The 22,220-nt window shown below is 28.7% G+C and overlaps 4 protein-coding genes across 4 annotated transcripts; 2 read left to right on the top strand and 2 right to left on the bottom strand.

The window, feature by feature from the left end:
* Window positions 1-2,196: 2,196 nt before the first annotated feature.
* On the bottom strand, window positions 2,197-3,129 carry LOC135962178 (uncharacterized). Its single transcript, XM_065513955.1, has 3 exons — window positions 2,879-3,129; window positions 2,642-2,812; window positions 2,197-2,553 (listed from the first exon to the last, which is right to left on the bottom strand). The coding sequence occupies exons 1-3, from the start codon at window positions 2,909-2,911 to the stop codon at window positions 2,410-2,412; spliced, it is 348 nt and encodes a 115-aa protein (XP_065370027.1). The 5' UTR covers window positions 2,912-3,129; the 3' UTR covers window positions 2,197-2,409.
* A 4,912-nt stretch (window positions 3,130-8,041) lies between these two features.
* On the top strand, window positions 8,042-12,353 carry LOC135962009 (uncharacterized). Its single transcript, XM_065513684.1, has 3 exons — window positions 8,042-8,315; window positions 11,824-11,906; window positions 12,114-12,353. Exons 1-3 carry the CDS (start codon window positions 8,286-8,288, stop codon window positions 12,229-12,231), a joined length of 231 nt encoding a protein of 76 aa, XP_065369756.1. The 5' UTR covers window positions 8,042-8,285; the 3' UTR covers window positions 12,232-12,353.
* A 6,221-nt stretch (window positions 12,354-18,574) lies between these two features.
* LOC135961567 (U6 snRNA-associated Sm-like protein LSm6) lies at window positions 18,575-19,127 on the top strand. Its single transcript, XM_065513074.1, has 2 exons — window positions 18,575-18,753; window positions 18,958-19,127. Exons 1-2 carry the CDS (start codon window positions 18,663-18,665, stop codon window positions 19,104-19,106), a joined length of 240 nt encoding a protein of 79 aa, XP_065369146.1. The 5' UTR covers window positions 18,575-18,662; the 3' UTR covers window positions 19,107-19,127.
* Window positions 19,128-21,251: 2,124 nt separating this feature from the next.
* Window positions 21,252-21,822, bottom strand: LOC135961545 (uncharacterized). The gene is made up of 2 exons (XM_065513049.1): window positions 21,796-21,822; window positions 21,252-21,735 (listed from the first exon to the last, which is right to left on the bottom strand). Exons 1-2 carry the CDS (start codon window positions 21,820-21,822, stop codon window positions 21,325-21,327), a joined length of 438 nt encoding a protein of 145 aa, XP_065369121.1. The 3' UTR covers window positions 21,252-21,324.
* Between the last annotated feature and the right edge of the window lie 398 nt (window positions 21,823-22,220).

Genomic DNA, 22,220 nt, shown 5'->3' with positions numbered 1-22,220 from the left:
GACTTTATCAGAAGCAATTGTTGAAAAATTATGAATATTTTGTCAGTTACTTTTTGTTTTGTTTCAAAACATTAAAATAAGTCTTCAGAAAATTGTATTTCCACAGTTAATTAAATGCTAGAGTACAATTACAACAATTTTGTGGATGAATTTTTGGGTTTAAAATCGAGGTATTCACTGTTAGGTCTCCTTTCTACGTTCAAATATATGGAAATTAATTTTTTGACTAATCTTCGGAATTAAAACTATGTGTTTCCACATAGAAATTCATTAAATTTTGTTAAAATTTAACAAAATGTCAATAAAAATAAATTAATAAAACAAATTATAAAACAGAATATTCGTCATTCGAATACTTTTAATAAAAATTTAAATAAACTATATAAAAAAGTTTGTACATTAATACATTTTAGCTTAATATAAATTTACTAGAATCAGATATACATTTTTTCTCTAAAAATTAGTTGTTATCTTCAAAAATGCATTATTACTTAAAACAATCAATGAAAAAAAGAAAATTAACGAATATTTTATCCTAATTGAAAGCAACACTGACAATGAAAAATGTGTTTCAAATCTACAATAAGGTTTTTTATACATATAGCCGTATGTTTTTAATAACTTGATTATTTTAATTTATTTCAAATGTAATATTTTAATAAATAATCTTTATTGATAAATTAAAAAATCACCAAAATTCCCAATTTTACAACTTTCAATCGACTTTCGGCACAGGTTTTCGTTAGAACAAAATAAGACCCATCCAAAGCAAATCTAAGTTTTAAGGGCCGGTCTATTCTACATGCAATGAGAATGCATGTTTGTGGTACTAAGCTAATGAGTAGTAGTAGTAGTATTTAACAATGCGCTAATAACGTTTATTAAAACCAGATGAGATTTAAAACTCATACTTGTTTGTTGTCAATCATTCAGTTGTACAAGACTTTATTTTATGTACAAACATGTGTGCAGTCATGCAGCATTGACAAATTATACATTAACATGAAGCATACAGCATACATGAGCAAATAAAATTCAAGTACGTATTATCCCAGCAGTTAAGCAAGTAGTCAATGTATCCCTTAAAGACAGTAATTGTCACAAATGTCTTATCACTTGGCTGACTCCATTTTATATATTTTGGTCATTTGACACGTGTGTGCACTTTGTAGTGCAGAGAGAAGACAATTGGTTACTTTATGCATCCCAAGTAATCTAGCGTGAAGACAATTGTCACTTAAGTGTCTCTAAGTAATCTAGAGTGTAGTCACTTTAAACGTTTTGTGAGTAATTCGTACAAAGTGGTTTTTTACAAATTGTGTTAATATAATTGATATTGCATGTAACATAGCATGAAGTCAATAGTCACTTTAGTGTCTCTTAGTAACCTATGGTGAAGTCACTTCAAACTTTTTTTTGTACTGCAGTTTATTTTACCCACCAGAAGCGTTGACTACCTTCGATCAGCTATCCGATAGTCACATTGTAATGAAAAGGGTGAATGCTTAGGACATGCACGTGTTAAAATAACTAGTCAAGTAGCTGGTCAAGTAACCAGTTACAAAGCTAGCAAGGTAACTGACGCTATGTAACCAGTATGTGAATCCAATGCGTTGCCTACTTTGGACCAGCTATTAGACAGTCCCATTGTAATCAAAAAGAGACAATTGACCCCCTGCCTAGGACATGCCCGTGTTAAAATGACTAGTCACGTGGCTATTGAAGTAACTAGCTCCCACCCTAAATGATGGGTAAAATCACTAGTTCGGTACTGTCTCCTAGAACTGCTGGGATTTATGAATGTACATACATATGTATTGTATGTACATCCGAATGTTTAATATCCTTCTAACAAAAAAAAAACTGCAAAAGAATAAAAAAGCTTTTCTTAATGTTTTGTAATAATATAGCAACAAAATTACATTCATAAATTTAATTTTATAATAATTATATGAGTATTTATGCCTTCTACATACATATGTATGTACATATGTATGTATGGATGCGTATTAAATATTGTTAAACAATAGTAATAAGAACATTAAACAATGTGAAATAATTAAATAGCTTAATAATAAAATTATATTACACAAATACATCGTACAAACATACATACCTACAAATGTTTCCTATGTGCCCTTAAAAAAAATTAACTTTGAATTGGTCTTATTTTGTTCATTGGTATAAAAAACTAGCTTATTCAAAATCGGATAACGAGAACACATGCCCGAAATGGTATTTATTTTGAATTCTATAAAATAATTTATGTATATTTAAATAATATTACATCTTATCTTTTAACAAAGTATGTATGTATAACCATAATTTTCTATTGATTTTTATGTTTTATACCTCGTCGGAAAGATTATTTAAAATTTTAAGTTTTAAGGTATGAGCACTACTAAAATTCTATTCTGCCGAATAATTTATATTATGATCTCCACTTGATCTACCAATGTCGCGTTGTTGCTGCTCAATTCTACGTTCTTCCTCCAGACCATCATGACCCACACCAATGCGTTCAATAAATTTTGCCGCTCTAAATCCATGAGACTAATTTTAAAAAAAAAAAAACAACAAATAACAATTTCAATAAGCCAAGCAGAAATTAAACTTTATTTAATCAACGTTAAAAACTCACTTCGTAAAATAGCGAACGTCGCTTTTGGCTTATTTCTGGATCAAAATCCCATTCAGTTCTTTTGTGCGTTATGGGTTCTCCGGCAACATTATTTTGCAAAGTTTCAGTTATTAGCCGATAAATAAAGGATTCACTTTGTTGAAATTGAACAAATAACATCACAATGAACAACTAGAAATAGATAATTTGGCATTCAATTTAATGCTAAACATTATTCGAAATATTAGTTTTTCTTACACTTGTGCCGATTAAAAAATGTTGTCTCAACATTTTAACGAAATTGTGAAATTTTATTTTAAGTCACAAACAATAAATTAAATATTAACTAAAATTTTTGTTTTGATCTCTTCGATCAACACGAAATCACTAAAAGCCACCATAAACAGTACAATCCGAAACTTGTTCAGTCAGACAACATCACTGAATGTGCAGCCAGTCAGGCATTCAATCACAGAGTTAGTAAGTCAGGTGTGCATAAAAATTGGAAAAAAAAAGTTTCTTGCGATCTGTAAAAATGTGTAAACAACACTCTTGTCGTATCAATAGAAATTGAGCAATAATATGTGTAAGAGAAACGCTTAAAGTTACTCTTTGTTTATGGGAGAATAAATGTAGAAATTATTTTTTCTCAGCATTAAACAAGGAAGTTGTTACTTTAAAATTTAAAGTTTAAATGAAGTTAGTATGAATGTATAAAATTTGTGTTAAACAAAAAATGCTTCAGTGATTATTAATTACATTTTGTAACAACAACCAAGACTATTTTTTTATTGTAGTTTGTTATTCGTCGTAAAAATAAACTAACAATAATAGTAGTTAATATAAACAACATACGAGATAGACTTTAATATCTGACTCCACTTTGACATCATGTACACAGTGTACGTACATATGTATGTACTTAATATACAATAGGTACATAAATTTATATTTGTTTATCCAAAAAATAAAAATCATAATAAATATTTAGTGTACATACATATTCAGTTAATGTTTGCTATTGCTTTAGCACTAAATACGAATAATGACATTGTTTTTGTAAAGTGATCTTCAGATGGTGGTCTCAGACAAACTGGTTCCCATTTAGGTGCATGTGTATGGATACTTATTATTACATAAGTACCACACGGTCATATGTATGTATGTACATACAGTGAAGCCTCGATTATCCGTGATTCGATTAAGCGGCAACATCAATTATCCGGGAAAGAAAAAGAAAATATTTTTGGATCGATTTCAACTTTTTTGCATCGATTAACCGTAATTAACTCTATTATCCGGGATTATAAGCAAAATTTTTTTCTATTATTTTTGAACAATCAAACACAATGTGAATAAATCGAAAATGGGAATTCCCTCGACTTTTAAAGTTTTGTGTAGAAAGTGATTCTGTTATTGGCTTTGGATGTTTCCTGAAAGAACGAACTCCAATTTCTGGATTAATAGTGAATGAAAAGGCTAAAATATTCCACTCAAAATTAAACAAAAAAACGATATGGAATTCACAACTTTAATGCTGCAGGAGAAAAATGATTATATAGCTGCCACAATTTTTGTGGAAAAATTAAATGAATTCATATCAATGGAAAAACTCAACAATGAAAACATTATTGTGAAATTTTCCCCACCAAATGTGATGTCTTTGATATATCCGATGGGTCAGGGTGCAATATGGAGCTTTAAATGTCATTATCGAATAACTCTAGTGTAAAAACTAGTTACGTCAATCAACAGAGAAGAATTCAAGAAAGCACTGTTCTCAATTAATAATGCTTGGAACGCTATTTCTTCTGCAGTTTTGAGAAATGCGTAGAATAACTTACTCTATCTAGAAAATGAAGAGGTGTAGGCATATGTCCGAAATTTAATTAAATCCTTAAATAATTTTATTATTACTGATATAATTATGTAATTACAACAATATGTATTAAAAAACTACTCAAAATTGGTACTCAATTAACCGGAAAAATTGATTATACAGTATGCTTCTTGTCCCGACCAATACGGATAATCGAGGTCCCACTGTACATATAAATTACCATTGTATACAAAGTACATACATACAGTATATTTCATATGTACATAGTATGTCTGTAGTTTGTATTTACACACAAACATTGAATGACTTAAGCTTGGCCTCATTTCTGAGTTTGCAAAAAAAATAAAAAAAATCTGGTATTTATGCAGCTTCCTCCTTTTTTTAGCCCAGATCACTATATGTATGTTGGGGCATTATACGTTCTTTATGCGAATACATATGTCAATCTAAAAAGTTATTAAGGATTCAAAAAACATCAATTGTATTAATTTTTGATGAAGAATTTATTGATGAAATCAGATTTGCAATATATTCAACCGATTTTGCTCTACAGAAAAATGTGCTCAAAATCCGCGTCTTTATGTGCGTTGAACCACCAAAAGGAGTGAAAATTTTCCAAAAAAAGGAAGTCATTATTTTTATTTACGCAAAAACCTTCAGAAAAATTATGATACCGCAAATCAAATTTTTGAAATTAACACTAATGTACATACATATGCATGTATCTCGCCACGGCTTTAATACATCCTCAATGATAGGTGAACGATAATTCGTATTCCTCGACGACATAATATGTACGTATGTATGTATGTATGTATGTATGTATGTGAGACAGCCAGAACAAATATGTAGTCAAAATGGTGACAATATCGCTCAGTTTGTCATTAACACAACAACAATGAAAAGTTCGACTAAAAGTTGACAAAATGCCACATTCAACATTGAAAACTTTATCGCTCATCAATTGTGTTCGTCTACTATGATTTGGCCAACTGCACACTGGAGTTTATTATTAGATTTGGTTGGTATTGAATTTCATTTGACACTAATTCATGTGTTAGCTATAGGGTATTATATGTTTGGACATGCTGGAGTAAACTGTTTACTTGTTTCCTAATGTGATCGTACTTTAAATACGATTCATCCATTAACCTGTTGCCAATAATTAACGCATGCCACCATCAGTTTTGTACATATGCACTTGTTGTTTGAAACGTGTAAACAATCACGTTGTTCACGTTAAAAACAATTTCCGTTTTTTTTTTTGTCATATAATTGAAGAATTGTCTGGAAGGTCTTTAACATTTTCAAATAGTATTTGGTAGCTACACTTTTTTAATGATTTTTTAATTTTGAATGAGCATACTTTTGCAAAGTATTTTATTTGTTATTAACAGGGAAACCGGAAATATGCTCTAAAAAAAGTGTTTTAAGCGCTTTAAATATGCAGTAAAAACTTTAAAATATGCTCTTAAAATTTAAAAAATATGCTCTTAAAAAAACAAACTTTTACATAATTTTTAACAAAAAAATATACTTTTATTTAAAAAATAAACAAAAATAACATGAACTAAAACAAGTCTAACAAAAAATATAATAAAACATACATCAAGTAAATGAGTAAAAATATTTTTCTTTTAAAATATCAATAATTTATATTCGTGAGTGATTTTCGGAAGTGGGCCTTATATGGGAGCTATGACCAATTATGGACCGATCACCATGAAATTAGGTCGTGTGATTTATGTCTATATGTAAGTTATTTATGTTGAATTTTGTGTATATACCAACATTTTTAAGAGATTTATGCATGTTAAAGTGATTTTCGGAAGCGGGTCTATATGGGAGCTATGACTAATTATGGACCGATCGTAACAAAATTTGGTGACATGAATTGTGTACATATAAAACTTATTTGGAGCGAAATTTGTGTAGAAACATAAATAAAGAGAGCTAGGTGAAATAATGGACCGATTTTAGCCAGTTTCAATGGGCTTAGTCCTTGGGCCGAAAAAGTTATATGTACCAAACATGATCAAAATATCTTTAAAATTGCGACCCATACTCTGCGCACAAGGTTTACATGGACAGCCAGCCAACCAGACGGACATCGTTTAATCGTCTCAGAAAGTGATTCTAAGTCGCTCGGTATACTTTAAGGTGGGTGTTAGACTAATATATTTGGGCGTTATAAACATCTGCACAAATGCATAATACCCTCCCACTATGGTGGTGTAGGGTATAACAATAGGAACTTAAGCTATGAGAAGGCCTCGAAAGGTATTTTTTGATGATATTTTATATAAATATAAAGTCACATCTTCAATTAAGGTTACTATTGCAATAAATTACAAAATATTGACTTAAATTTTCAAATAAAAATCGCTGTCTATTGGATCTGAAAACATTTTTATACATAGAAAATGTTCTTTCGACATCAACTGATGTTACAGGAGGAAATTTAATAGACAATATTTCTTTAACACTTAGAACGGTTAAGTTTGAATTAGAACTAAAATTTGATATTTAGATGGCGCTATTATGAAAATAGTGCTTATTTTATATTAAAAAAAAGCCATGTATTTTTCAATTTTGAATTTTAAACAAAGGTAGTAAAAACCTGTAGCAGAACAGCGAAAAATAAGTAAGACAAAATTTGTTTTTAATAAAGTCAAAATATGCTATTAAACAGTAAAATATGCTCTAAAAACGCAAAAATATGACATAAATAAGCTCTTAAAACAAATATATGCAAACATATGCATTTAAGGGTAAAATATGCAAAAATATGCACTAACAAATCGATGCCAAAATTCTTAAATATTTCTGAAACGTGTAAATATCTTATCCATGTGCTCATTAGACTCACCAGAAAAAACATGCATTTGCATATTTTGGTTTCCCTGGTTATTAAAGACTTTGTTCTTTTAGCCAATTAGGTTACAAATACAAACAGCTTTTTAGATATAAAAAAACAGTTTTTTTACTTTCACTGAAAAAGATGAGAATTAAAGAGAATGAAAAAAAGTAAAAGAGCAGCAATATCAACTCTATTATTAGTGCTTTTTCAAAATGTCGAAGTGAAAAATATCATTCAGAATTTGGTTTGAAATTTAAATTTTTTCTAAATATTAATGTATTAAAACTAACCTAAATAATATTCTCCTCAATTGTTGGTAATTCTTGAAATTGTAATTAAAATAAAATATTGTAGATTTTGGGGATTTTTAGTTATTAAATAAGAGATACGATGATACCATCTGGTTACACAGATAATAACAATTAAATTTAGTTTAATTTCTCTTTTTGTTGTTACGAGTAAAAGCAGTGTTGCCGATTAGATAATGCAGTCTTTGTTGAATTCTAATTAATAAATTTTCTGTTGTTATTTTCATAAATTCATTATTTTCTATTGCTTCAAAAATAAATGTTGGATAATTTTGAGTTTTGTAAAATTGACTAAGGCAACACTGGTTGTAAGCCTCTCTCTTTCATTTTAATAATTATTTATTTGCTCTTTTGCCTTAAGTAAAGCCATAAACAAAGCCAAATACTACATAAAATTATAATAAAAAAAAATTTAAAACTATTACAACTACAACCAGTTTCAATTACTTCTTGTCTGTTTAAGCCACCAAAACCAACAATTGTCATAAACATCGACTAGTAACAAATTTAGTCACAATTTATACGGGAATAAAAGCGGTTACAAAACTTTAATAACGGATTAAGCGGTTCGAAAACTGATTGACAACTTTTAAAGTCAGTTTTAAAATTCGAGGGAAAACTATAAATTCTTAAATATAATAAAGCTTAACGTTAAAGATGTTCAAATTGGGAATATTTCTTCTACCAGTAAGTGAAATCGAATAAGAATTCTTTATTGATTTTCCTAGTTATCAGAAAAATTAGCAATACAACAAATTGACACCTTCTTTTTTCCAATGGTGACCTGTAAAAAATGAAAAAAAAAATAAAAAACTTTCTTAACGTACAAACAATCAAATAGTGGCACCATTTATAAATGATTTTTATTTATTTTGCATTAACTAACTACATACTATGCGCTCGTATACAAAGTGTTCAGGAAAAAGTTTCTTTTTTTATACATAAATACCTTCCTACATAGTACATAAATATGTACGTATGTATGAATGAAACTTTCATAGTAACAAACCTTTTTACTTTCAACTTCTACAATTTTTGTCTATTCTACACCCATTAATGGATGCGTGGTGAATTTTAATTGTATTAAATTATGGACGTTAAAAATGGGCAAAACAAATGCCCAATTTTTGAATGCAGGAACTTAGTGATAGAGATTAAAATGAACAGGTGATTGACCTTCGGAACCAGTTTCAACATACATACATACATACTACATATGCATGTATTAAAGGTGAATTGCGCCGCCAATGATTGATTGCAACATCTTATTGATTTCTACTCTTATTACCTACATACATACATATATTTACATTTGATGTTTTTGTTTTCATAAAAGACCTTGAACATTTTTAGTTTCTTCATGATGTGCAGACATGTGTGTGTTCAGGTTTTACCAAAATATTTCCACATTAAAATAAAAACAGCTCAACACATTTTTTATTTAGTTTACAGAGACCCATTTTAATCATTTATTTTTTATTTTAAAACTCAAATTAAACAAATTGAGTTTGTTGTTGCTTTTTATTTAGTTTTGCAGTTTATTTCAATCTGCATGTTTGTGAGAGCTTTTGAAAGCAACAGTATACCAATAACAACAATACAATTACAACAAATAAAAAAAATAAGTGTGTCATAATGAAATGTTTACTTCATTCACTACTCTTTTTTGTTTATCAAAATATTGCATAATATTTGCAAAAGAAGGAAGGGAGAAAATATTAACACACCTGAGACGAAGACGAAAGCAAAGCACAATAAATATGTAATGCAATATAATATGTATTGTATTATTTCATTAACCAGACGAAAAATATGGTTAAAAATACAAAAAGTGGAATGGGCACTCATCCAACTTTACATTTCAATTTTCACGAATAGCTTGATATTTTTATTTTTAGGGAAACCGGAATCGTGTACATTCTATAGGGCTGTTCATATTTTGCCCTTAAGAGCATTTTTTGCATTTCTTAAGGAATATTTAGTTTGACTTTTTAGAGCAAAGGTTATACATAAAGAATAATAACGTTATACATATTATTTTCGTAACTTGCGGACTTCTATACCATAATAAGTAAAAGAATGATGCAGTTTTATTTCAAATGCATTTTTAGAAATATAACAAAAAAATATCGCTAAATTTATAATTAATTTAAACTATTATTCACAAAAAATTATAAAAATATGTTGACAAAAGTCTACATACGATCTGTACACTAAATAAAAATTTTTCAGCGAATACAAATTTTCATTAAATTCAATATTTCGTTGGGCCACCACGGGCATCTACAAGCGTCTGGGCATCGAAGTAACTAAATATTCTAGTTCTGCGGACTTTATATTTTGACATTCTTCTGGAAGCTTCTCCTTTAACATTGGTTCTCAAGTAGTAAGATGTTTTCGGATCTTCACTGCCACCACCATGCTTAACTGTAACAAGTAAGTTTTTCGGATCCATTGCTGTATCTGTTTTTCGCCATACTTAATCTCTCTCCAACACTTCCAAATATGTTATACTTGAGCTCATCAGTGAACAAAACTCGCTTCCAGAATTCCATGTCCTTTTCAAAGTGTTTTTGGGCGAATTCCAAACGAAGTTTGCGATCCGTTCACTAATTTACGAGGATTTCTGCTTTAATTACCATTATAATTTAAGGTTCTTTGAATTGTTCGTGAATATCTTCTGATCTTGTTGCGAGTTCTTCAGCCAATTTTGGTGCATAGCAATAAAAATAGATTTCAAACAAAACTGCATTATTATTTTTTTATTTTAGTATAATTTGTTGAAGGGTATATAAGATTCAGCACAGCCAAATACAGCACTCTTACGTGTTGCTGCAACGTCATAATTAAAAAAAAAAAGTCGTTTCAAGAAAAACGGCTTTAAATGTTTTATGACATTTTACTATTTCTTAAATACATTTTCAACAAATGCTGCAATTTCTGAAATAAAAGCAGATTTAAATAGTAGATGTTAATATCTTTCTAATCTGTATTTAACCCAAATTTAAACTTTGCAACAAAAACAAGTAAGAGAGCTATATTCGGCTGTGCCGGATCTTTTTGTATTTAAATTTTTATTTATTATTTTGCGAAAAATTCGGTTAAAAAATATTTTTTCCGATTTTGACCCATTGTATGTCCAACTTACTATGGTCTTATATACGTCTTTGAAATATCTATCATTAGATATCCATATTGTCTATATTAATTACTTAGTAATCCAGATATAGGTCAAAAATCGAGGTTTTTTCTTTATATCTCAGCAATTTGTGGACCGATTTTCTCGATTTTAAATAGCAACCGAGCCGGAGATATTGATATATGAATCGTGTATGTAAGTTATTTGGGGGCTTCGGAAAGTTGATTTCAATAGACAAATAGACAGACATGGCTTAATCGACTCCGCTATCTATAAGGATCCAAAATATATATACTTATGAAAATGAAAAATGTAGAAATTACAAACTGAATGACAGTCTTATATATACCGTTCTCAAGGTGAAGGGTATAAAAATCCTTTCACACAAAAAAAATTGACTTTTTTGAAAACTGATAAAACTATGTCACTTTTATATTAAAACAATGTTTATTTGATTTCCTATATTTCGATATTTCAACAAATTTCTTTTACAAAATGTTTAATTTTAAAAAGTTTAAATTTAAAAATTGTTAATCTTTATCGCCAAATATACCAGGTCACGATTTGGAACCGACGAATATGGATTTTCTTTTTATGTATATTTGGTCAATTCATATCATATTGTCATAACTCCCTGGTTATACCTGATAAATTTGTATCATGATAAACTTCAAAATGGTTGTCTAGATAAAAAGTTATCAGCTATAGTCTCCATTTATTAGTATTATTGCTTTGTTATGATAAAATTGTTAGTGCTTTTGCTTAGACATCTTTGTCTTGTCATTTATTGTTATGATGAATATTTGTCAAGTATAGACAGGGGGTAATGTCCTAATATTTCACGAATAAGAAATCCAAAGCAAAAATTTAAAAATGTTAACTACCTTGAAACCTTTAATTAAGTTTTTAAGCATTTATTATGATTTGTATTTAATTTTTTTGCAATAAATGGGTATGATTTGTTTATTGTTTATTTTTCAATTAACTATGTATTTTTAATAATATATTATTATATATGTATTATATTATTTAATAAAATTTATTACATTCTTTCAGATTCTCTTAGTGCTGGTTTGTCTGCTACGGTTTGCAAACGCTACTGTACAACCCAGAGCACCAAATTTTCAATATTTTGAAAGGTAATATACATCTTCACCTACACTGACATACTAAAATTTTAAAGAATAATGAATAGTATGTTAAAATTTAATGAAAATTTTCCAATATTATTTAAAAAAGACAAACTTTCAATAATGCAGAAATTTGTTCTTACTGCTTTTATATATGTACATCAAAACTATTCTTAAAATATTGTAAATTAAAAAAATCCATTTGATTTCTTTTAGACCAAAGTATCGATATCCTTACTATGATTCCAACGGCCGTGGTAAATTATTATATGGTTATGGTGGACCAGATTTATATCAATACAAAACTTATACACCACTTGAAGGAATACACTAAAATTCAAGCTATTTATTATTTAGTTAGTTAATTTATATCATAAGTTTACAAAATTCAATTTAAATATTTTATATGTTAATTATATATTTTTTCCAATAAAATAACAAAAAAGTACAAATAAATATGCAAATTGTTGTTTTTGTTTTCACATATTTTTTCTACTAATACATTGTCACCACTTAGGTTTAATAACGATGTGAGATCTTTGACAGGAGAGTTTCCGCTCTATGTCTATTCTCTATGGTTATATGAGGAACCGCAGAACAAAAGGTACTTTTTCGCATCTTTTCAAAAATTGGTTTTTTGGTATTTTTATAATATTTGGGTTGAAATCTTCTAGAAACAAACAAGTCAGCAAAATTTGTTTTCTAAGTTACAAAAAAATTTGTGCTTAACAAAACGTACAACACTATTATAAAACGAAAAAACAATATTTAATTTCAATGTGTAATTTGTTTATACATTAGATCAGGATTAAAAACATTCATTTAATATATTATCGTTAATAACACGCATAAAAAACATACTTTTTAATTTTTTTTTTTAACAAAACGTACTTTTTTTCTTTATTTTTTAACAAAAGGTTTTTTTTCCGATATTAAAATGGTTTTATATGAAACATCCTTAACATTTAATGTGGTGACTTATGGCAGTTAGATCTATCTATTGATAAGTAAGAAACTTGTTACCATTTCCATGTTCATGCAGTTTTTTAAGGGGGCGAAATAAATAAAACTCATTTTTCCAAAAATTTTAAATGTGCGAAAAGTATCTTTTGTTCTGCGGCTCTCATATATTTAAAGCCATAGAGAATTATACATAGAGACGAGACACTCCGATTTGTCAAACAAAAATACAATAAATAATATGTCTGATACAACAACAAAATACATTGACTAGCATGTATTTTGTTGTTGCAAGACTTAGGTTTTTGACAATTACATCTCGTCTCTATGTTACCCTATGTTTAAAGCTTTCTGTACAAAAAAATTATTTGTACGGTTTTTAATTTACAAGGAAACTTTTTTCGAAAAAGTTTAATAACTTTTGCTATTTTTTTTAAATGTCTTTAAAGCAGTTTGTAAAAAAATAGGTTTTCAATGAAAAAAATTTAAATAATTATTGTTGAATTTGAAAAATTACGAAAAAAAACTAATAAAAAATATAAATTTTTTATAAAAACTTCAGGTGTGTTGTCAGTTGCCAAATGGTATTACAGATGGCAACTGGCAGCTATCATTTCTGTTGTCAAATTGCAACCAGAAATTTGTGGTTGCCCTCAACAGAAGTTCGGTTGCCATCCATAATTGACCCATAAGCCCAATTACATAAATTTTAACATTGGTTCCTGGATTCATTCCGGGTAAACAGTTTGGTACTTTTTTAAAACATATTTTATCTTGAGCATAACCATAGATTTTAATCGTTTGAGACATGTCTTTAGCACAAATTTTTTTTACCAAATTGGAGTATTTTTTTGGTACCTTTTTATACCCTTCACCTTCGTGAGAAGGGTATATGTATATGTACATATAAGTTTGTTATTCCGTTTGTAATATCTACATTTTACATTTGCGACCCTATAAAGTATATATATATTCTGGATCCTTATAGATAGCGGAGTCGATTAAGCCATGTCCGTCTGTCTGTTGAAATCAACTTTCTGAAGCCCCCAAATAACTTACATACACGATTAATACATCAATATCTCCGAAATTCTTCCGGCTTGGTTGCTATTTAAAATCGGTCCACAAATGGCTGAGATATAAGGACAAAACCAGGACAACCTCGATTTTTGAACTATTCTTTGACATGTGTATCTGGATTACTAAGTCATTAATATAGACAATATGGATATCTAATGATAGATATTTCAAAGACCTTTGCAATGACGTATATAATACCATAGTAAGTTGGTCATACAATGGGTCAAAATCGGAAAAATATTTTTTAACCCGATTTTTTTTCACAAAAAGTTTTATTTCGCTAAACATTAAAAAAAAACAATTCGAAAAAAAATTACCCAAAAAATAAAAAAAACAACTTTGGAAAAAAATTTCTTTACCTAAAAATATTTAAAATTTCTATTTTGAAGTATAATTTGGTGAAGGGTATATAATAGTTCGAATATAGCTCTATTACTTGTTAAATTTTAATTTATTTAGCTTATCGTCATTAAAGTTAGCTGATATGTATCTGAGTGAAATTAGAGTTTGGAAAAGGTGATAATATTTAGGTACCAAAATGTGAGAACTGAACTGTAGACTATTTCGTTCTTCTAGTACCAAAATACAGTTTTTACCCGTTTTGTCCCCTAAAAGGTTCGAATTTCAAAAAAGTACCAGACCTGTCAGCTTATTTTTTAAAATGGAGTAACATGCAATTTTATGTATCTTTATTAGTTTTGAAGATATAAGGTTACCGAATTTAACCGTTTTTTACCCCCTAAACGTTCGAATTTCCAAAAATCCCTTCGTAGTGGATCGTTTTGGGGAGTGAGAAACCCACAGTTTAAATTTCATGATTCTAGCTTCAGCCGTTTGGGCTGTGCGATGATGACTCAGTCAGTATCTCTTAATAACTTAAAGGTGTATGAGTTACCATTTTCCGTTTTACTTACTATAGCTGGATTCTTGACAACTCCAATATTATTTTCATCGGCTTTTGAAGAAGCCGCTAAATAAGGGCCCCACCAGGGCTTGCAGAATACCGTCTCTCCTTTTTACGATAACAGCGTATCGTTATCAGCCATATTTCAAAGGATTCCTTGAAATTAAAAAATCCTTTAATGTTTTTCACAAAATTATAAAAATAAACTCATAAAAACTACCTTCTGTCTTCTTTCTCCCGCCTTTTTTGTTGATTCAACATAACGTCAAAGTCGTGTCAATAGAAAATAATAAAAAAGAAAATTGTTCTATTTTAATCAATCTGGCAACTTTATACTCCGGCTGACATCAGCCGCTCACATGCTGATGCCTGTGTATCTAAAATCGTAAAAACTTCATATAAAACAAGTAAGAGAGCTATATTCGGCTGTGCCGAATCTTATATCCCTTCACCAAATTATACTTTAAAATAAAAATTTTAAATATTTTTAGGTAAATAAAATTTAAATTTTTATTCCAGTTGTTTTTTCAAAACTGTTTTTTTAATTTCTAAATTTTTTTTAAATTTTAAAATTTTTTTTTTAAATTTAAAAAAAAAATTTTAGTTTTTAAAAATTTTTTTTTTAATATTTAGTGAAAAAAAAAATTCGGGTTAAAAAATATTTTTTTTCGATTTTGGACCATTGTAGGTCCAACTTACTATGTCGTTATATACATACGTCGTTGCACAGGTCTTTGAAATAGCTATCATTAGATACCCATATTATATATGTTAATGATTTAGTATCCAGATATGGGTCAAAAATAGTTCAAAAATCGAGGTTGTCCTGGTTTTTTCCTTATATCTCAGCCATTTGTGGACCGATTTTCTCGATTTTAAATAGCAACCGAGCCGGAAGAATTTCGGAGATATATGATTCGTGTATGTACACACAAAAAAAAATCGAGGCTATATTAACTAAGCTTGCATAGTTAATTTCTTTTTATATGAAAACTAAAAACTATGTTTTATTATCTATGCCAATAGGTAATTCAAACTATACACTTTACCTAAAAACTATGTTAATATAACTATTGGAATTAGTAATTTGATGTTTGGTATCTTCTTCGAAGTTTTTTTCTTTATTTTATTGTCAATTGAAAATATTTTTGGTGCAAAAGGGTATGTATGAAATTATCTAAAATTTTAGTTATATTAACTAAGAAACTTTGCAAATGCCATTCTACACTTGCGCTTAGTTAAATGTATACCATATTTTTAGGAAATATAACCTATGGATTTTTTTGTGTGTAAGTTATTTTGGGGCTTCGGGAAGTTGATTTCAACACACAGACGGACATGGCTACATCGACTCCGCTAACTATAACGATCCAGAATATATATACTTTGTGGGGTCGCAAATGAAAAATGTAGAAATTACAAACGGAATGACAAACTTATATATACCCTTGCCACTCATGGTGAAGGGTATAAAAATGGTTTGGCTGACGTCAGCCGCTGATGTCAGCCGCGGTATTGCCACCAGTGTAGCTAGAAGCAGCGTTGCCGCTTTGGTCCAATTGGACCAAAAGTGGTAGATTTTATTTACAAGTACAACGATTGGTACAAGGCGAATTTATACAAGGTGCTATCAGTTCTACAAATACAACAATTGGTCTTAACAAATGTCAAAAAACAAAAATGAAAAAATAAACAAATATGTATTAAAACTTAATGTAATGTAGATAATTGTATAGTGAGGGCTTTACTTATTTATGTAAAAAATAAATATTTTGTTAATACGATTAGAATATGTAGATATTTAAATATAAAAACAAGCTTTGACAACTGTTAAAACCAAAAAGCGAAAAAAAAAATTATCAGCTGTTTGACTGACTCCACCTTGTATAAATTCGCCTTGGATTGGTAGTTTGGTTGGTTTTTTTTTAATTTGTTGGTAGGAAATACAATTAATATTTTTAAAATTTATAGTTTTTAAATTTAAAGATAACAAATAAAAAACATGTGTGAAATAAAAGAGTTGGAAACCCTGATTATTGAACTTAACGCCGTTAAATGTATAACATCTTTGCATTTATATGAAAAACATCAAAATCATAGTGTCAGTGCAAATTAAGTGTAAACAAACACTTGTATTTCTTAAACAAAAGGCCGCAAAAAAGTTATTTTTTTTACAATTTTATTTAATACATAGTTAAAATATGTAGTATTTTTAGATATCTTCAAAAAAAACTCCAAGACTGGCAATTGATGCTGATGGAGAAAACCAAACATCAAACGGCAATGATAGAAAATAAATATGAATAAAATATCTATAATTTTACTTTTTTGTAGTGAATAAAGTTGCAAAACGAAGCGGAAATTTAGGAGTGAGTGGATTCAACTTTTTGATTGGTTGCAGGAGAAAGATGGAAGCTGTTTTTGCATTGTATGTTTCAAAACAATCTTAAATCACTGCTCCCACATAAATAATGGAATTTGCTTCGGCTAAGTGAAATATCTTTAGATATTAATGCTCGCATAAATTTGTTCGGGAAAATGTCAGCACACTTAAAGATGGATTCAATGAACTCTGTTATAGTGACTTATGTAATTTTATTTTTAATATATGTACTTTCGCTTCCAAATAGTTCTGCTGCTGCAGAATGAAAACATAATTTATGACAAACCCTAATATAATAGCAACTTAACGAAATATATAAAAATCGATTATTTTCGTATTTATTCACAATTAACTGAATTCGCTCATTTTCACAAAATTTTACTTTTTTGTTGATATACATAAAATTGAAATTGAATTTTGAAAAAAAATATATTTTTTATGTAAAAATATGCAATTTTTTTGTTTTATAAAAATCGGCAGAAATTGTTCAGATTTATTGCATTATGACACACCCACATGTAATAGCAACAAAATGATTTTTTTGCTCTATGTAATCAAATGCTTATATTTATTTAAAATTAAATTTTTGGTAGGATATGACAGATTTGGTAGGTTTTAGAGTGTATGTTGGTAGCAGCGTTGCCGCTTTGGTACAATTGGACCAAAATTGGTAGTTTGAAGTTAACAAATTGACTTTTGGTAGTTTGGTTGGTTTGTTCCGATATTTGTCATATTTTGGTAGGCTACGATATTTCTGAATACAGAAGTATTTTTAAGAACAAAATAATTAAAATAATAAAACAAAAACTACTTATGTTAAGCCAAAATAATAAAACTACATATTTGCAAAATATGAAGATAGCATTTTCTAAAATATTTAGTTTAGTCAGGTAAATGTGTATTTATTTAGTAGTGTTGAGTTCAAAAAATGCCAAAGGGCTCTCAAAACTTTTATTTTCTAATAATATGTGTTAAACTCTGCTTCAATATCATTCTTCCTCTGGATAATTTTATAGCAGCAATAATATAATTTTAAGTTAACTATTAATTTTAAGTTAACTATTAATTTTGAAACGAATTCATATAGCACTTCTCAAATATTTTAAATTTGGTAGGTTTTGGTAGGCTTTGGTAGTTTTTAATTAGAAATTTGGTAGGAAAAATATTTTATGAGTGGCAACGCTGGTTGGTAGGAAAAATATTTTCTTTGTGGCAACGCTGGCTAGAAGCTACGAAAAAATGTTTTTTCGAATTTTCACTACTACATAAAATTACAACCATTAATTTCCCATAATGTTTGTGTTTAGTTGTCAAAAATACTGGGTACAGAATATTTACAAGTTTGACAATTAGCTGGGAATAAAAACAATTGTTTTCACACAAATCAGAAAAGGCCGCAAAAAGTCGCATAATTTTTTAAATTGAAATCCTTTTTATTATGTCTCGGAAGGAAGCTCTCTCTCAGTTTATAAATCAAATTCATGGACGTCCCGTGGTTGTGAAACTTAACAGTGGTGTTGATTACAGAGGTAGGTTAATATTTGTAATTTAATTTCTTTCCGCAATTGCATGAAAGTGGATGGCAAAATCATGCTTTCCTCTAAAGAAATTTAAGAAAATACTGTATTTTATTAAATTGACTTTTCCTACAAGCAGAAATTATCATAATGCTGCTTAATTTAGTGTCAAACGTTTCTATTAATATTGTTTCATATTTTTTATTTTATTTCCAGGCGTTTTAGCATGTTTGGATGGTTATATGAATATAGCTCTTGATCAAACTGAGGAGTACGTCAATGGTCAATTAAAAAACAAATACGGAGATGCTTTCATACGTGGCAACAATGTCCTATACATATCTACACAAAAAAGAAGAGTGTAATCATGTAAAATAAATGTATTTTTTTTAGAAAACAAAACCAGCAGATAAATATTTTTTATAAATAGGGTAAAATTAAAGATATGTAGGTCCGACCAAATATTCGGGTTGGATTAAGCCAAAATTCTGCATTATCGATCAAAATTTGGCAGATTACTGCTTTTCAATACGACAAAAAAAACGTATCGTAAAATGCCTAAGCTTCGTGTCAAAATTTATTCCTCAAAAAAAACTTCAGGAGTGAAGTAAGTGGGTGCTTTTGCAGCTACAAATTGTAAAGTTTTATATTAAAGCAATGGAGGTAGTAAAACTATTTTAGCTCAAATTTAGAAACGTAACCCATTTTCATATGAAAATATGCATCGTAGTATTGGAAATTAGTGACGTATGTATGTTCAAATCTGTGAACTCACATTAATATAGAAAGAAAGTGCTTTGTAATTAAAGAAATCAGTTACAGCGAGAAACAATTTTGGAAAAGTTTTTGCTGCATATACGGGAATTGTTGGAAATGTCATTAATCAGTTTTGTTTATAGTATATTATGTTTATAAATTCGAACGAGTTTATACCACTCAATTTACATAAGAGTGGCGAAAGTGTTACGAATCCTATATGTACAATAGTGTGGGTAAATTTTTTTAGTCAACAGGCGTATAGCAAAAACGTAATCTACGAAAATTTCCCCAAGAAACTATGGGTCTAAAATCAGAACCTAGCTCCCGCTGAGTGGCTTCAAAATATGATATGAAAGTTTATAAAAATGTATACCAATAAATAAAGGAAATTTAGTTCTTAACAAAACAGTTCTAATTATTTAAATCGGCATATGAATAAAAAAACAAAACAAAAATATTAGTACAATTTTTAAGGTAAATTTGTTCGAAAAAGTTTAATAACTTTTACAAATATGATCCGATTTTAACAAGTAATGTCTCATTTTTGTCTACATAAAATTATTTAAAACACTGTGCAAAAAGAAATAGGTTTTAATATAAAAAAGTGTTATTTTGTAGCAGAGTAAAATCTTAAATCTTTATGTCTCTCGGCGGGAGCTAGGTTTTAATTTTAGACCCATACATTATTTTGGAAATTTTCTTAGAATTTTGTGTAGATTCCAATTTTGCTGTACGCCTGTCACGTCTTTTCTCACCCGAACAAATGGAACAGCCCTAATGTACAACCAGTTAAAGAATGTCAACAGTCAAATTTGTAATTAGCAAAATATTTAATTAGATTATTCCATTATAGACAAATTTTCAAAAAATTGGGGATTCAAACGGTCTCCTATTAGGTCGTATTGTCATAATGTCATAAAATATTTTTTAAGTTTAAACAAATTTTTGTTGGGTTTCAAACAAAAAAGTTATAAACTAATCAGACTTTTTGAACTATGTTTATTGGTTTGTCATAAAATAACACTTTTTTTGTTTGCAGCACAACAAGAATTTGTTAAAACTAAAAAAATATTTTACGACATTATGACAATACGACCTGAATACCTCAAATGTATGTGTTCGAATATAAAAATTGCTTTGTAAATCAAGTGATTTTAAAAACTAATGATTTAACCAATTGATGTTCTGAAAATGTTCGTCTTTGAAAATTATTGCTAAGTATTTACACAAGAAAATTTTGTGGATTCGATTTACATACCATACACCACCAAAGTATGTGGATTCGTTTTAAAAACGAAATGGTTACTCGATTTACTGAGCTGTGGACTTTTTCTAAATTAAATCTTTATTAGCATACAATACTGAACCGGAAATCTAGTCTATTTTATTATAATTTCGCCTTTGAAATAATTTTTCGATACAAAAGTTCATTCAATCTCAAATGCGATAATTCGGCGACAGTTTTCTGTTCTAGCTGAATTTATTTATATTTTATAATAATTATCTTAATTGAGATCATGGCATTCGATATCTAGCAATAAATTTTGTATATTTTATTACACTTGTTTTCTGGCTGGTTTTTAAATATCTATTTAGTCTTATAACTCCTGGAATTTGATTACTTCTCCTTCAAAATTTCATAATCTATGATATTTGATAAAACTTTTAGAATTCGACCAAACTTTTCCCGAATTACGAACACTGTAATAGAAATTTGCATCAATCTATGTTTTTTTTTTTAGTTATAACAATTTTGTTTCGTTTAATAAATAGTTTATTTTAAATATTTATAAATATGTGATGACTAAATGGTATATGAAATAATTAGCTAGGATAATACTTGGAACCGTAGTCCTTAGGTATAGCTCCAAAATGCTTCAATTGTTTAATGGGGTACCCTTTGCCCAAAGCATCGATTAATCGTTCTCCTTTCCAACCAAACTTTCGTACATAATAAGGACGCCACGCTCGACCAAAGTGAGGATTAAATGGAATTTCACTCTCTTGTGTGAATGGTGAATTGCCCAAAAATAAATTTTCGAAATAATCTAAAACTGCTTTTTTCTTTTGAAAATGTTCCAAGAAGAGATTGGCTTGTGCTGCTCTTTTTGGGTCTTGCGATGGCAAGTTTTTAAAATATTGGAAATTTTTCAAATCCACATTTGACCATCCAATAGCATCGTGAACATCGTTTAATACCGCTTTATTAAGTGGGACAAATAATGCTAAAACAAGCTGTATAATTAAATATTAATTTTTGCAATTAATATTTTTAAAAATCAAACAAATATTTACCATCAATAAAGAAATATACACCTTCATTCTACAATCAAATTTTTTAATGTTTACTGTTGTAAATATTCCTAAAGACTGATATAATTTTGACTGTTTGCATGCACATGCAAACTGTCAACAGTAGCATTAAATAAGTGCCCAAATATTGACCAATATAAAATTATTACAAATTAAAATAAATAAATAATTGCTTAATTTTAATAGAAGCCACTGTTTGTAGTTCGCTTGCTTTGTTTGTAAGATTTGTGAGTACGCGTATTTTGTCACCCACCACGCCGCCGCACAACACGATTATTATTCATATCAGGTGCTTAGTGCTACTTCATGACTTATTACAAATTTATGTTGTACTCAACGCAAAAGAAAATTCCCGGTTTTTAATTTGAAATCATTTTGTACATGTGCGACTACAATCACTCAAGGTC

The sequence above is a fragment of the Calliphora vicina genome, chromosome 5 (assembly GCF_958450345.1).
Source record: "Calliphora vicina chromosome 5, idCalVici1.1, whole genome shotgun sequence".
Classification (NCBI taxonomy): domain Eukaryota; kingdom Metazoa; phylum Arthropoda; class Insecta; order Diptera; family Calliphoridae; genus Calliphora; species Calliphora vicina.
The sequence above is the reverse complement of the archived record's forward strand: the minus strand, read 5'-3'. Positions and strand labels throughout refer to the sequence as shown.